This window comes from Platalea leucorodia (assembly GCF_965183815.1).
Source record: "Platalea leucorodia genome assembly, chromosome: Z".
NCBI classification, from domain to species: Eukaryota; Metazoa; Chordata; class Aves; order Pelecaniformes; family Threskiornithidae; genus Platalea; species Platalea leucorodia.
In genome coordinates, this window is record NC_138858.1 from 19,995,515 (window position 1) to 20,010,384 (window position 14,870).

Here is a 14,870-nt window from a genome sequence, read left to right on the forward strand (position 1 = left end):
AGATTTTTTTCTTTTTTCCCCTTTTTTTCTGTCAGCATTTCTCATTTCAGACTAAATTACGTATCTTCTCAGCAATGCACAGGGATTGTAAGGAAGAACAGTGATCTTGGAATCACAATTCCACACTCACTTCTTAATTGGAAGTAATTTAATGCAGACTTCATGTCTGCTCAACTCCTTTTGGTCTCCACGGTCAACAGGAAACAGCCAAAGCTCCACAGATCTCAAACCTTTCCTTCTTTGGATCCCTTTTACACCTTCTTCCCAAAGAAAGTCATATGGCTTTCCCTACTGTGCCTGAACCACTAACCAGAAAGTCCTTTATACCCATGTAATCCATAAAGGTTTTTGCATTTATGCTGGATGAAAAAGAGAAGGGGGCATTTTACCAGATCCTTTCCCTGCCCATAATATCCACCCTTTTCTATGAAAAAATTCAAATACATAATTTCATCTTCAAGCAGAAAAGAAAAATGACCTAGTTCCCATATAAGACAGTATTTGGACAATGTTTTTGTCTTCAAAATGTTCAGGAGGTATCAGTGTCAAGGCTCTTTAAAGATAATGCTTTGGCCAGAAGCCTATAGAGTAAGGAAAAACAATGTAGATAACACTTAAAAGTACAGTCAGATATCCTGAATCTTTCTGATGTAGACAAAAACATTTGTCTACTTTTAATACCTCACATATTGATCTTCTGTTTTCAATACTACAATAAATGTCATAATTAGGCCACAGAATTACTGCTGCTCAGACAAACTGTTCCTATGTAGCCTGCTAATTTTCTGTGAAAACAACTATTGATTTACAGGGAGGGGTGGGGGCGGGGGGAAGGTCATGCAATCTATTACACTACCTAGTCATTAAAGATAAAATCGTAAAAGTAAAGGATTAAGTCTAACATTGCCCATGTATTTTCAGCCAGGATCCTCTCCAAACTCCAGAACTGCCATGCCAGGAGGTGCTGTTGGCTTGTTTGCTGTCCACTGCAAAGACAAGAGTCACCTCTGCCACAGTAACTCCTCAGCTGAGACCACAGTCTTTGCAGCAGCCTCACTAATAATCTGTATCAGTGAGCTCTACAGGCTGGCTGTATAAAAAGGAATTAAAAGAAGAAGGGGGGGAGGGGGGAAAATCACATTCACTGTTTTTGAACCTGCTATCCTACCATCTACTCTTGTCATGTGCTGCACTGGTATCTAGGAGCCCCAAACACAGAGAAGGTCCTTATCTGCTAGATGTTTGATGCCCCTCCCTCCCAAGATACTCCAACTGTACAATGACCCTTCAAGAAAATAAAGTTACTTATATTTCTATGTGAAAAATGCAAAGTCAAAATAAAGGCTAATTCATCTGTCCTAACAGCACACTCGGACGAAGTGCAACAAGTGCATACAACATCAGCTGTGACTGGTGAGGTACTGGCTTCATCACCTCTAGTACATCTAGAGGCAACAGCTGCTTTAGTTATTTGAATGAATAAGCTTCCTATTGTCCAGCTGAGATTTGCACCTTGAAGATTTGTCCCCTGCAGCTCATTCACAAAAGTGTAACAGGAACAGAAATCAACCAGCACAGGTAGCTCAGGTAAGTATTAATCTTCCACATGATAGTGGTTTTCTATCTGTACATTGACAAATTCAGGTATGTTTTTGACTCCCTACTATTTTGGATGTTCAAGCAGAAGCTCCGGCTAAGAGCGCAGCCTGTTTGACCCTGTGGTTGGTGAAAAAGGTGTGACCTCTCCATTTGTAGAGCAGACCTTTTCATACTAATATTAGACTACTAAGCACATTCTGTGAGAGCTCACTTCAGGGCTGTAGAGAAACCAAAGTGGTATAAGTTTGTACCCTCCTTTCCACCTTTCTTCCTCCATTCTCAGAACTGCAACAGAGCAGTTGCTTTTCATACTGACACATTTCTTTTGTACTACCAAGTCTGTTAGGGTGCTCCAGTGAGAGGTGGAGGGGTTGTGCAATCTAGAGGTGAAGGCAGGTTTCCACATAGTAAAAATACTTTCAGGCTATATAAAAGTACAGCTTGAAGGCTCATGAAGTGCCCCCATACACTAGATGCTGGGCAAACAATAAGAGACGCCGTGAGTCCCAAATAGCTTCTGCTGTAGCTAAGATAAAATATGCAGGTCCCAATGGGTGAAGATGCAGGTCCCAACTTTGTTCCCCTAAACCACAGGAAAAACAGCACGCAACCTCCAACACAAATATAATAGGAAGACTCTCCCTTGGGATAGGATTTCAGCGATGGAAACAAGTGTTCAGAGCCTATTAATACCAAATATAAATAAGCTGTTGTGATATTAATAACTTTTAAAAGCCTTGCTTACTCTGACTGTACAGCATAAGTGGAGACAGAGTAAAAAGGGAGAGAACATTACTGAGAAGAGTACCGAATTCCAGGTACCCAATGTAACAAGCTTTTAACAGCCCTCTGCCAGAAAAAAGACAGAATGGGGGATTAAAGAACACACTTGCAATGATTGCACGGGCTCACATTCTGCACTATAAACAAGCTTAGAGCTGTCGCACAGAACCAAACCATTTCTCCAGCTCCTTCCAGCTAAGAGAGCTTTACACCCAGCTGCAAGACTTCACCTACTGCACCACCAGAAGAGCTGTCAGCCCTCTCTGAAGCGAACACCCTAGTGTGCTCTACAAATACTGACTCTACCGCTACAAAAGTTTGTAGCTTTAGCATGTTTCAGTTTTGTGCCGAGGAACTTAGCTGGAACCATTTATCAGAACAACTGATCCAAAGTGATTCTTTCACATGCTGCAAGCATCTGTTCCGAAATTTTGTGATTTGTACGTTTATTTCCCTATCTAGTTGTAATTCCTCCCTTCACCTTGAATCTGCAAGTAATATGTTTGCAACCATTGTGACCATAGGAGAATCCTAACTTCAGAGTATATAAAAATATTTTGGAGAAAAAGATATTAGGTTCTAGCACACACATAGAATTACTTTAAAAGTGATTAATTTATACAAAAGCTTCTGAAATAAACATCTCCAAGTGGTGTGAAAAAGATGCTACAAAGACAGGATAAGAAGAAGAATTCATTATATGAAGCTGTCCTAACTGAAAAATAATTCTTTCAGGCAAAATATCTTATATGGCTAACATTTTGTTGGAACTTTGGAAAGGTCTGCATATACTTTATAGCACATCAGTGATAAAAATCTCTACTTTTGTATAATGCAAATAGTAAAAGAAATTGCCATAGGTTTCATGGAGTTGTCAGGAGCTGCGTATTCTAGAAATAAAGATGATCAGTTCTGGTGGTTCAAAGCTCAAGTAAACTAGAAGTTAGAAAAATAAAATTTGACAGCAATTACTTTCTTAAAGTAATTTCATATTTGCTTTTTTCTTCTGAACAGCAGTGAAGAATCAGATTCGTAATTGATTTTTCTCACGTTTCTGCTTATAATCTGACCTCGTGTTAGAAAACCTAACAGTTTGTGTGACTGCCCATTAAAACTAGACTGAATGGGCCTTAAAGTATTAACTAGAACTTCATGAGCAGGATGAAATAAAGATCGCTCTTACGCAGCTGTAATCTGATGCTTACGATAGCCCTGTCCTTTACAATGAATCTCAACGCCTCTCGCTTTTGCAGGGGGAGGAAAAAGTGAATCTCCTTTCAGTCTGATTCAGTAGCAATTACTAATAGTCACCTGGGGGGAAAAAGCTTCAGAAAATATATCCTCATAAATAAAAATGCACTCATGGCTTCTTCATTTTCTCTTCCAGCTAGATGGAACCATATTTGAATGTTCCTTTTTAAGTCAGTGCTTGCTGCATCACAGATATGATCAAATTCAACTGGTGAGACTGAAAAACACTACTAGTACACAGAATACCTTAGGTAATATGGTTTGCTTACAAATCTTACAGTCTCCAAATCAGTGCTGATACTTCACAAAACAGGAGTTTGGTTAATGAAGCTTTGCTACAAGGACAAAGAGAAGAAATAATACAGCAGAATGGCAGAAAGAAAACAAAGCACCAAAATAGGACACTTCATAATGAAAAAATACTACTTCCATCTTTGTCCTCTTATCTAAGCTGGTAGCAGATGACATCAACAGCACCTAAGGGGCAGGGGAAAAATGGAAGTGGAAAAGGGAGCTGCCAGATTGACTGGGAATGGCCCTTTAAGGCTAAAGTAACTATTATTCAAAAGGGAATTCTCAGGGTTGATTCACACTTTCACTGTGTACGATTTACAGTGAGATTTTGTGGGTAAATCAAACACTATGAGAGTCTGTAAGACTCTTACACTCACCTGAAATGTACACAGCGGAGAACATCCTTGTGTTGCATCTACAAATGCTTTGCACACCAGACAAGGTGATGTTTAAAGGTCTCTTCCAACCTAAAACATTCTATGATTCTATGATTTCCAGATAAAAGACAGTCCTGTAGTTAAAGCACTGAACATCAAATGTACAGAGCTGGTGTTAATTTCTGGTTCTATCACAGAAATACACTGAAGAGTTGGGAAAACCTCTTAAAACTTCATTTCAGTTCACTGCTAAAAGCAGCTGTTAGTGCTTCTTTTTATTTCCAGCCTTCAACTGGTTTTCCATTTCACTGTAAGATTTTTGGAAGCAGGAAGTCCCTATCTCTGGGTACAGCTATAGCAGCAGCTGGAGTAAGAGAGGAGAGCTGGAATTTAACAAGCTCACCTGGTAGTGATGCCAGTCCACATGGCCTGGCAGAGCCCAGCTTAAACGCAGCTCAGCCGGAGCACCCTGCACTGCTGCACCTAGGTTAGCACAAGCAGCAGGCTGTGTTGCTGATGCCTCTACCTTGCAGTTTGGAAAGGTACCCTCTGGCTCTGGCTTTGCCTTGCACTGCCTGCAACAGCCAGGCATCAAGTGGTTTGTCAGTTTCGCGTTTTCAAAGCAGTACTGGTTGGCCTAACATTGCTGCCAGCAAAATCAATAACAAAACCCTTCGTCATGACATTTAAGACAATGCTACTATTACTAGAGAAATTTCAGACCATCAAAGACTGGTAATTTACAAGAAGAAAAAGAAATTTCCAGCTGAAGTTTTTGGCTGTCCCAATGGTTTTGGTGACCTGCACCTTAACATGCAGCACCATCAGGGAGAGCTGCAACCCCTTGGCATGTCCGAAAAGCCAGGCTACGTCAGCTGAATCTAGATGCAGAAAAAACCAGATACCCACCGTCGCTGGCTGATGCTTAACATGGGGACTGCTAGTTCACATGCATGCCAACGCAGGGGAAGGAATCACAGGGAATATGCTTGCACATGCCTTAGTGCCTTCCTCCTGACATATTACAGTTATGATCGTAAAAAACAAAAGGGGGTTTCATCCACGTTGCTTGGGTCTTGTTTGTTTTTATTAGAAAGTCCAGCTGTGTCAAGTCTCAGCATGGCCGCTGCAGGAGGGGAAACAGACATCAACACAGGCTCAAACCCGAGCCGACAGGCCGGGCCCCCACTTTGAAGGGGTCACCTACACCCTCACAAAAACGCCTGCTGTCCCAGACACCCGAGGCCGCTTTCAGCGGAGCCAGCCGACAGCGGCAAAGCACCGGCCCCCCGAGCGGCCCGACAGCCACCAGCTCCGCCGCGCAGCCCGGCGGCTCCTGCCCCACGCCGAGGGGCTGCGGCCGCTGCCGGGCCTCACCCGCCGGGGACGGGGCCCACCCCGCCGCCCGCCGCGCCGCCCTCCGCCGGGCCGGGGCAGCGGGGCACCCCCCGGGCGGGCTGCTCCCTTCCGCGGGCCGCCGGCGAACAGCGCGCTTCGGCGCGCAGGCGAGCCCCGCCGGAGCGCGGCGGCGGCGGCCGCGGCCCGGCCCGGGGCGCCTCTCCTCACCGCCCCGGGGGCCGGCGGTCCGTCAGCGCCGGGCCGCCCCTTCCCCCGCCCGGCGCAGGTGCCTTCCGGCCGCCCGGCCCGCAGGCCAGCGGCGTCTCCCGCCATAGCGGCGGCCCGCGGGCAGCCCTACCTGCGACAGCCGCCCGGCTGGCGGCCAGCAGCAGCGCCAGCAGCAGCAGAGCAGCGGGCACGCCGGCCCCCCGCCCGCCCGCCATGCCGCGGCGGGCCGGAGCCGCGGCCCGACCGGGCAGCACCACCACCACCGCCGGCGGCGGGGCCGGGACGGGGCGCGGCCCTGGCGAGCGGCGGGAGTTCGTCACCGCCCGGGCCCCGCTGGCGGCTCCCGCGGGGGCCCCGGGCCGGCGCTCCCCGCCCGCTGCCCCGGGACGGCCTCCTCCCTCCCGCCTCACGGCGCAGCTGCTCCCGCGTCCCGCCCCCCGCTCCAGCAACACCGGCTGGGACGGGAGGACGGGGCACCGCGCCTCCCCGCAGCCCCGGGCGCCCCTCGGGCGGCAGCAGCCGCCCAGCCCTGCCCGCGGCGGGTCCCCCCGGGGCAGCGCAAGGCGCGGAGGGGCCCGGCGGGGCGCCAGGCCTCGTCCAGAGCGGCGGGGTTAGCCGTGAGGGGGGCCGCGGGGCCAGGCCCGGCCGCGCAGGGGCGGCGGCTCCAGAGCGCCCCTGGGCCACCTGCCCGCGGGGCCTCGCCGCGCGGCCGTGCTTTTGTCCTTGCGTCAGACGGGAACTGCCCAGGCGTTGAGTTGTAGCTGTTGTCCGCCGTTCACCCGCCGTTCACCCGCTGTACACCCTCAGCGTCCGGCCGTCAGCGGGAGCAGGCTGCTGTGAGGTGCCCCCAAAGCCTGCCCTTCTCCTGGCTGGAGCAGCCCTGTCCTTCATAGTGTTTGCATACTGTGCATGAAGAAATACATCATACTGCTTTATGGAAGAAATATGTAACAGGTAGACAAAGCATTAGGAGCAGAAACTGAGATGATTATAACGAATACAGGACCTAAATTAGACAAAGTTCTGCATTTCACACCGCATCATTGGTGTCCTGTGCTTGACAGCACAAGGTTTCAGTTTAGGGAATGCTTTAAAGAGCACACTTGAACCACTCGCGTATAAGCTACTTACAGTACTTAATTCAAATACGGAGACATGCCTTCAGTTACATACATCATCCGTGCCAGGAACTGCCTTGCAGTCATAAAATTTTCTCTGATGTTATCAGCTGGCAGGGTGCATAGCAATGTGTCTCAACAGGTTGGTTATTTTTTTAACTTGTTACTCCCTTACACATAGGACTGGAATTTGTGACCTGAAATCTGACACTAAGCAAGCAGAATAAGTAACCGAGATAATATTCCAAAACTGCAGAAAGAAGAAAAATGGTGATGCCATGAATCTCTTTTCTGGGTCAGCCGTCTGGTTCTTCTCTTCCTTTGAGGTTTGCAGTCATCATTTAGTCTACATTTTGCTTAGCAATTTTTGGCAGGCTTTGCTATCTTTAGAGTTTTAGAATAACGTACATGGAAGGAGGGGTGATCCATGCTCAGAGGGAAATCGTGGGGAGTGATCTTCACCCAGCTATCATTTAACAGCTTTATTAAAGATCTCAAAGGCAGAGGCCTAATAAACTTCATTCAGACTGGCACTCAAGATCTGTGAAAACCTAGGGAAGGAACTGTAAAAAAGCATCAGTCTAAGGTGTGAACAAGAAGGGCAAATAAAGGATTTAACATGGAATAACGATTGATAATATGACTGAGGCTGGAAAAGCAGACCTCCAGGTGTGCAGCTGTGAAACTCTTTGCTGTGGTGGGGAAGCCTGGGGAATTATTTTGCCTTTGCACCATTCATGTGTTGCACATGAATGACTTAACATATCCCCACCTAGGAGTATTTGGCTTCCCTAGCCCTGCGCAGAGAAGTTTGCCACGAGGGTCCTTAGATATACTTCAAAAGGGACAGCATCACTTGCACTGTAGGCCTTGGGAAGTCATATTCAAAACCACATTAGGAAAAAAACAGTGCAGCAAGATGCTTGGATGAGGGGCAGAAGGTAGGTAAATGGGAGTATTCCATACATACGAGGCGTTTTGGGGCTAAATGCAGAAATAGTGGGACGGGGAGTGCGAGAGCCCCAGTGCCACATGCAGAGTTGGTGAGGCCACGTGCAGGACGCTGTGCAAGCAGGGGCACTTCGTGCGGGACCGGATCGCTAGCTGGACGTCTGAGTTCAGAGAAGGAGAAAACAAATCAGTGATGCGGTTGGAGGTATCACACTGGGTACAGAGCTACCAAACTTTCGTGAAAAAGAATGAGACTTTTTTTGAAATACCTTGTGGTTCAAGGTATAGGATGAAGTTTGGCAATGATGTGATGCATTTATTTCAGGGTATGTGAAACTTAAAACCTATTCCACATTGTAGCTACACCGATACAGCCACAAAAATGCAATTAGCCAATTAATAAGTTGTGTGTAACTCTAGTGAGTAACTCAGCAGTCACTGAATATTTTCTTTAAACAAAGTAATCTTTTTTTTTTTTCATATGCTCATTTCAAAATTACCTCTCGTCCAAAGCAAGGCAATCCCCTCTGACACAGGAGAAGGAACTGACAGAGCTAGGGTTGTTCAGCCTGGAGAAGAGAAGGCTCAGGGGGATCTCATCAGTGGCTATGAGCAGGTGATGGGAGCACGTGAAGAAGAGGGAGCAGGGCTTCTTAGAGGTATCCAGTGAAAGAACAAGAGCTAATGGGCACAAACTGGAGCATGGGAAATTTCATTTAAATGCAAAAATCTCGCTCCCATTGCGGGTAGTCAAGCACTGGAACAGGTTGCCCAGACAGGCTGTGGGGTCTCCATCCTTGCTGATATTCAAAACTTGACAGGACACGGCCCTGAGCAACCTGCTGTAGGTGACCCTACTTTGAGCAGAGGGGTCGGACTGAACAATCTCCAGAGGTACCTTCCCCCCTCAACCGTTCTGTGATGCTGTGGCTCAGGCTGGAGTCTCCATGGTCATTTAAAAGAAACATTAAAAGACTTCTGAGAAGAGAGAGGCCACATCTTGAGAAAAGCCTAAATGGCCTATAGCTTTAAGCTACATTTTCTTAACTCATTCAGGAGTTTCCAACCCTGAGTCCTACTTGCTTTCAGCAAGACTTAGGTTTCTTAAGAAATGTAAATCTGAATTTTCTTTGTTTCTGCAGTTCCCAGGGGGAGGGGGTTGGGTTTTTTAATCATCTTTGGCTTTTATTACTCAAGGATTTCTTATGTCTTGAAAGCACAGCAGGACTTATTTCCTAAACAAAAAATGCTGGTCATGCAGCCAGACAGGCAGAAATCCAGTATGTAAAATGTGATGGTTTGTATTCTCTCTTTCTTCCCTGTTCCTGTGTGCCAGTTGCATATCCAGTAGTCAACCTCAGTGCTGAGTACTTCTGTGCAAATGTGAAAAATCATTCAGATTCTTTCCTATTAATGATGGAGATCTGCTTGTTTGCATCTGACAGCCTGTCAGTCTATTAGTTAAAGCAGAATGCATGATGTTACTGACCACTATAATACACTACACATCAGGGTTTTTTTTATTGGATTTGGTTGGAGAAAGGTTCCACTGAAAAGAAAGGAGTTTCATGTGGTACCCAGCACCACTTTAGAGATCAGTTTCTATTCAGTTTTCAGCCAACAATACTCTTTGCAAGTTGCTGCTGCAGCCCAGACTTCCTTAGGGTTCCCATAGGCTTTCAACTAATTTAAAAAAAAAAAAAAACTCTCCATATGTTTTAAAACAACTTCTATCAGATTTCTTTGGTTTGGGTTAAATTATGCTGAAATTGCTGTTGTGGATAAGTAACAAACACTCAGAAGACATGTGTGGATAATTCTGACAGGAAAGACTGAACGCTGGCTGCAAGCAGTCAGGAGAGGTCCTGTGCTACTAACGTGAAGATCTCCAGCTAAATAGAAGAAATTGATAGTCTTTAGATAAAGCAGTATTAACCCAACATTTATTGCATTAAAATGACAATTTGACATTTTAATTTTAATTTAATGCTGTATCAGATGGCAAATATTCATCCTGGATTTCCTGAGTGGAGGGGCAGCATAGCGGACCAAAGCTTCTTAGCATCTCAGATACAAATAAGAAGTTACGGATGTATGCTCTGTAGTCTTCATCGAAAACAAACACAAACCTGCAGTGGTCCATACAGATCCCAGAAGATCCTGGCTGTAATGACACTAGAGGGAGTCCTGATGCTGCAAGAAAATCTTTTCCCTGTAACAATTTCTTAAGTAAATAGTGCCTTATAAATGAAAATGTTGTTGAAATAGAGCTTCTGGGAAAATGAAGGAGCCGTTCAATTCAGATGGGATCAAACAATATTCAAGTTCTAAATTCCAAGTTTTCCAACGATTCATTAAGCAAGCCAAGTGAATTTAAAAAAGGGCATTGTTAATAAGGACTTCATTTTTTCAGTAAAGAGGATGTTTAAAGTCAGCACTCAAAATGGGGTAAAAGAATCTCTTACATTATTTTTCTGGTAATTTAAATTACAAGGGCCCTGTTCTACAAAATCTGTGCTCTTCTTGTGATCCCTCATTGAAGACTTAAAAGGTAGACCATGTGGTCCTGAGTTTTCAAGTTCGACAACTGAATTTTTACTGAAGTCAATGGCAGCTCTCAATGCTCAGCACCTTGAAGTTCAGGCTACATATTTGCAATAAAAATAGGTTTCCCAAAAGTGCATAGGTGCATCCCACAAGTTACTGTGGGATGCTGGTCCATGAATATTCCTAAACCACTTTAACAATTTTGAAAATTATAGGTATCTGAATGAGAAATTTACGTGCACCCAGGACTGGCAGTCCTCAGTAGCTCAGAATGATAGCTTACCCTGTGCCACTGGGGTTGGGAATACAGCTGGTGCTGCGGGAGATCATAACATGCAAGCCTAAAGCAAGGCAAGGCTCTCTGCTCTGAACAAAAGAGGAGGATGGCATTGGCATTCATTAGGGATCCAAATGCTTCCTTTCTTCCCCTTGGTGGCCCATGCCTCAAACCAAGACCTCTTAGCCTGCTTCAGGTATTCACCATACAAACCCTGTCACTTCCAAGATATCACAGAATGAGTGCTCAGCTCTTGCTCCTCTCCTGATATTGGGTGAGCCCTACCAGAGAGCTCTGGGATTGCATTCAGGAACTGGTCATCCAGGAAACTAAAATATTCCTCTTTTTCAGCCAGTGGCACAGCCTGAGGGACTCGGTGCAGGAGGCTGCAGCTGCTACTATGAGGAAGAGGTTTGACTGTTGGAGGATCCCGAGAAGAAACTGTTGGGATGGTACTGGTGGGTAGTGGCCTTTACCTGCATGCCAATAGTGTGCCTTTGAGAAGCAGCTGCTAAGTGACAGTCCTTAGTGGGCCGCTCACATGGCCAGCCCAATGGAGATCCCCAGTGTAGTAATGTTACCAGGCCAAGAGGAAAATCATAGCCATGTAGGCAGGCCAGATACTGCATTTGCTCCTTGGAGCTATCCATGAAGTGAAGGCTTAGGTGTGCTCCTCCTCTTTTTGTCCCTATGGATGGTAAGGCCCATTACATCAGTTAGCGGCTCTGCACATGTCTGCAGGCTGTGCAGTGAGGGACCTGCTGTCCTCACCTGCTGTCCTCATGTCCATGCTTGAATTACCATGGCTAATCAATTACACTAATAAAGGCTGCTCTTTCTGCTAAAGCAATACAGTTTTAGAAAAGACATGCCATGAAGAAGCATGAGTAGATATTATGATGCTGCCATGGTGTAGACTCTGCCTTATTCCCTGCAGGATCCATGCTAGCAAACACAGGATGCTCCCCATGTGGTCTCTCCTAGTCACAGATAAACATCTCATCATTTCTTAGCAACACAATTCCTTCATTTACATAATATAATAATGGGTATATTAGTTTGCATAGCATGTGTTATTGAAATCAAATTATGATTATTAAAACAAACATATGAAATGCACCAAACAAGGCAGTAGCCTTAGCTTGTATTATTTTTGCTTGTTTGTTCAGTTTCAGTATGTGGAGGTGTGTTTCTTTATCCCAGGTATTTACTGATATACATATGTGCAAGAGTCTGAACTGTCACACTGGCCTTAGAAGAAACATTCATTTGCCCCAAGTTCAGTGTTAAGTGATGCAGTTTAGTGTCCTCTCTTCTGCAAATCCATATGCAAGTCTCAGGTCATTTCTTTCAAGGGAACCTGTTTAAAGCTTCCAACTCCAGACACTTCCTCAGAGACAATCTGTCAGAACTGAGAGTCTTGAACCACATCTTCACCCCTATCTGCCAAAGAAAAACAACTGTCAGCCAAAAGTCCAGCAAAGAAAAAACAGAAACACAACTACGGCAAGACTATGCAAGTTATCTTAGCACAGGGAGGAGACTAGAATTCGGCTTTTGTACAGGTCAAAGGAGGCAGAGGAACGTGAAGGGATGGTGCTAAAGAAAATGCTTTCATGCCCCTGGCTTCAGCACACTGAAAGAGAAAAGCAGCTCCCCGGAGAGGGCTTCACTTCCAGGGCAGTGGCACGTGGTCTCCCTCAAGACATTTGCAGAATTTAAGTTCTTAAGTTTTAATGAAAAACATCATCTCATTCCATGATATGGCTGATTTAGAGACTGTCTGGGGATCAGACACTGCAGCAGCACATTTACAAGCAATGTATGTCAGAATGCTGGATAGAAGTAGTGAAACAGAAAAAAAAACTTCATACCGTTTTGAGTTTTGTTTTTCTGATGCGCTTTGCTTCGCTGATTTATGCAGTTTTACTAATCTTTTTTGGCTTCAGCAGACTCTTTATGCCACTCCTGCTGATCAGTAACTTCATGATTGTTGTTTGTAACTCAGTCCCCTTTGGTTAGACACTTACTCTGTAGGAAAATTATTTATATTCATCCACACTGATCTGTTTTTCTCATTTGCCTGTGCAAGCAGTTCAGATTTGTCCAATAACAGTAATATATCTTTCTTTCACCAAGTGGATCCTGGGTTAGTGAGAAATGTCCTCAGCATCATTGTTATTATTTTGTTTCAGCATCTGGTGCCTTTTCATGTCCATTTTAACATCACTAGAAGTGAGTGATGTCTTTACAGCCCTCCTGCTCTCATACTCAGATGGCTGTCATTCCTGCTGCCTATATTAAAAGGTGCATTTGCAAATGTATTTTGTACGGCTTTGCTTTTGAGATTACTTATCAAATTGCAGCTGTAGTAGGTTCACACCATTGCTATGCAGAAAGCAGCCTCTTCCTGTAAATCAATACCTTCTCTTGATAGTTGCTTTTACATCTGGATTGGATTTCTGTCTTGCATCAATCTTCCACAGGTGCTGCTGCGCTTGCTAAATTATCTCTGGCTCATGCTAGCTATTTTCACAGCCTTCACAATTTTGACTGTTTTGCTCTTATTAAAGCACTTGCATTAGAAGTAATGGGAGCCTGTCTTTTTTCTGTTGGCTATGGGTACAGAATAATGTTGGCTGCGGGTTCATAATAAAGTAGGATGGAAGGGACCACCTGAATCATTAAATTCCCCCTCCCGGCTACTGCAGACATTACCTCATATAATAATTACTGTTATTCATTTGTTGAACTTTATCTTAAAAACACTCAGATGTCTTGGTCTCATCCCTGTCCTGTACCTGATTCCCCCTCTGCAAAATTGCCCCTGAATGTGATTATTCTAATGGTTTGGAAACTTCTGATTTTCAGCTGAAGTTCGTTATGGGCAGCTGATATCTTACTTATGCCAACATTGCTTTTTAATCTAAACAGTTACCAAACCCTCGGTACTGAGATTTCTCCTGAATGTATTTGTAGATGGCACTCTCTTTCCCCTCAGCCCTGGCTGAACAAGCCTAGCTCATCTGTCTAGCCTCCTCTCACAAATTAGGTTCTCAGTACCCTCACTGTTCTTTTCAGCCTTCTCTTGCTCCCCTTCTGGCTTGAAACCGTCTTTCAGAAACACAGGTGACCAGAATAATATGCAGCCATCCAGACCCAGTTGCAGAAAGGCCTTGTCTCATACCTTCCCCTTTTTACTTCAGAAGGTCTAGCTCTGCCTTAGTCCATGGACCAGATTGTCAAATCTAGGGGAGACCCATTTACCTCAAACCTGCCAACTACAACAGCTAGCACACGAGATGGCCATCATCGTGCTGCTCTCTGGAGGCCTCAGCTTTCTATCTTTGTGCTGTCTGATAGTGACCTCTCAATGATGGCTGAGACCGATAGGAACTGCCGGACTAGCACCTACGCTTCCCCACGCCAGATATCTGGAGCACAGCTGGCCTTGGCATGGGCCTGTGCCACAGCAGGATTTACCATGCCTATCATGGCAACCTGGAGCCTGTGGAGTACACAGTATATTATGTTCACTATTGTGGCTCTTTACTTGTTAGAATTCGGACATTATTGATTTCATGCACCTTTTAGAAGCTGTGTTGTTTTGTTTTTCTCATATCTAAACAAGCTGCCTCATTGCAGCTTTTTCTTCAGGACTCTGTCGGTTCACTGTCGCTTCATCATTATCATTTGTTTGCCTGGGGTAACAGAAGTGCTGCACTTCTCACTGCATAGGCAGTTTAGAAACAAACACAGCCCAATGGCATAAGAAATAGGTCTGATGAATGTCGAGGAAAGAGTGAAATGGTAGACGGAGATGAGGTGTGGTGAGCTGGGCTGCAAAAGGGACATTATGTAGAACTGCCTCTAGGTTTTGAATACTTTGGTGAAACATTTCTGTAATGGTTAATAGGGTTAATATTTTATATATTGTGTAGGTTTTGCCACAGAGTTTGGAAGAATGGGGTTTGAAGGCTGGGCTGTTGGCTTGGCACTCAGGTGCTTGGGAGCATTGCATCAGGTGAGAGGACCCGGGAAAGTACAGGAGGGATTCTGAGTGAAGAGAACATCAAAAAGACCATCAAAGCTAGCATCCTTGATGAA

The 14,870-nt window shown here is 45.2% G+C and overlaps 1 protein-coding gene across 1 annotated transcript in view; it reads right to left on the bottom strand.

Annotated features, from left to right (window-relative positions):
• Positions 1-6,085, bottom strand: part of LOC309602739 (chondroitin sulfate proteoglycan 4-like) — a gene marked incomplete at both ends in the record, with an annotated part of 36,982 nt that extends 30,897 nt beyond the window's left edge. Inside the window, one exon of the mRNA XM_082336610.1 lies at positions 6,001-6,085. Within this exon, the coding sequence (XP_082192736.1) occupies positions 6,001-6,085 (85 nt within the window). The remainder of the gene's footprint in view (positions 1-6,000) is intronic.
• Between the last annotated feature and the right edge of the window lie 8,785 nt (positions 6,086-14,870).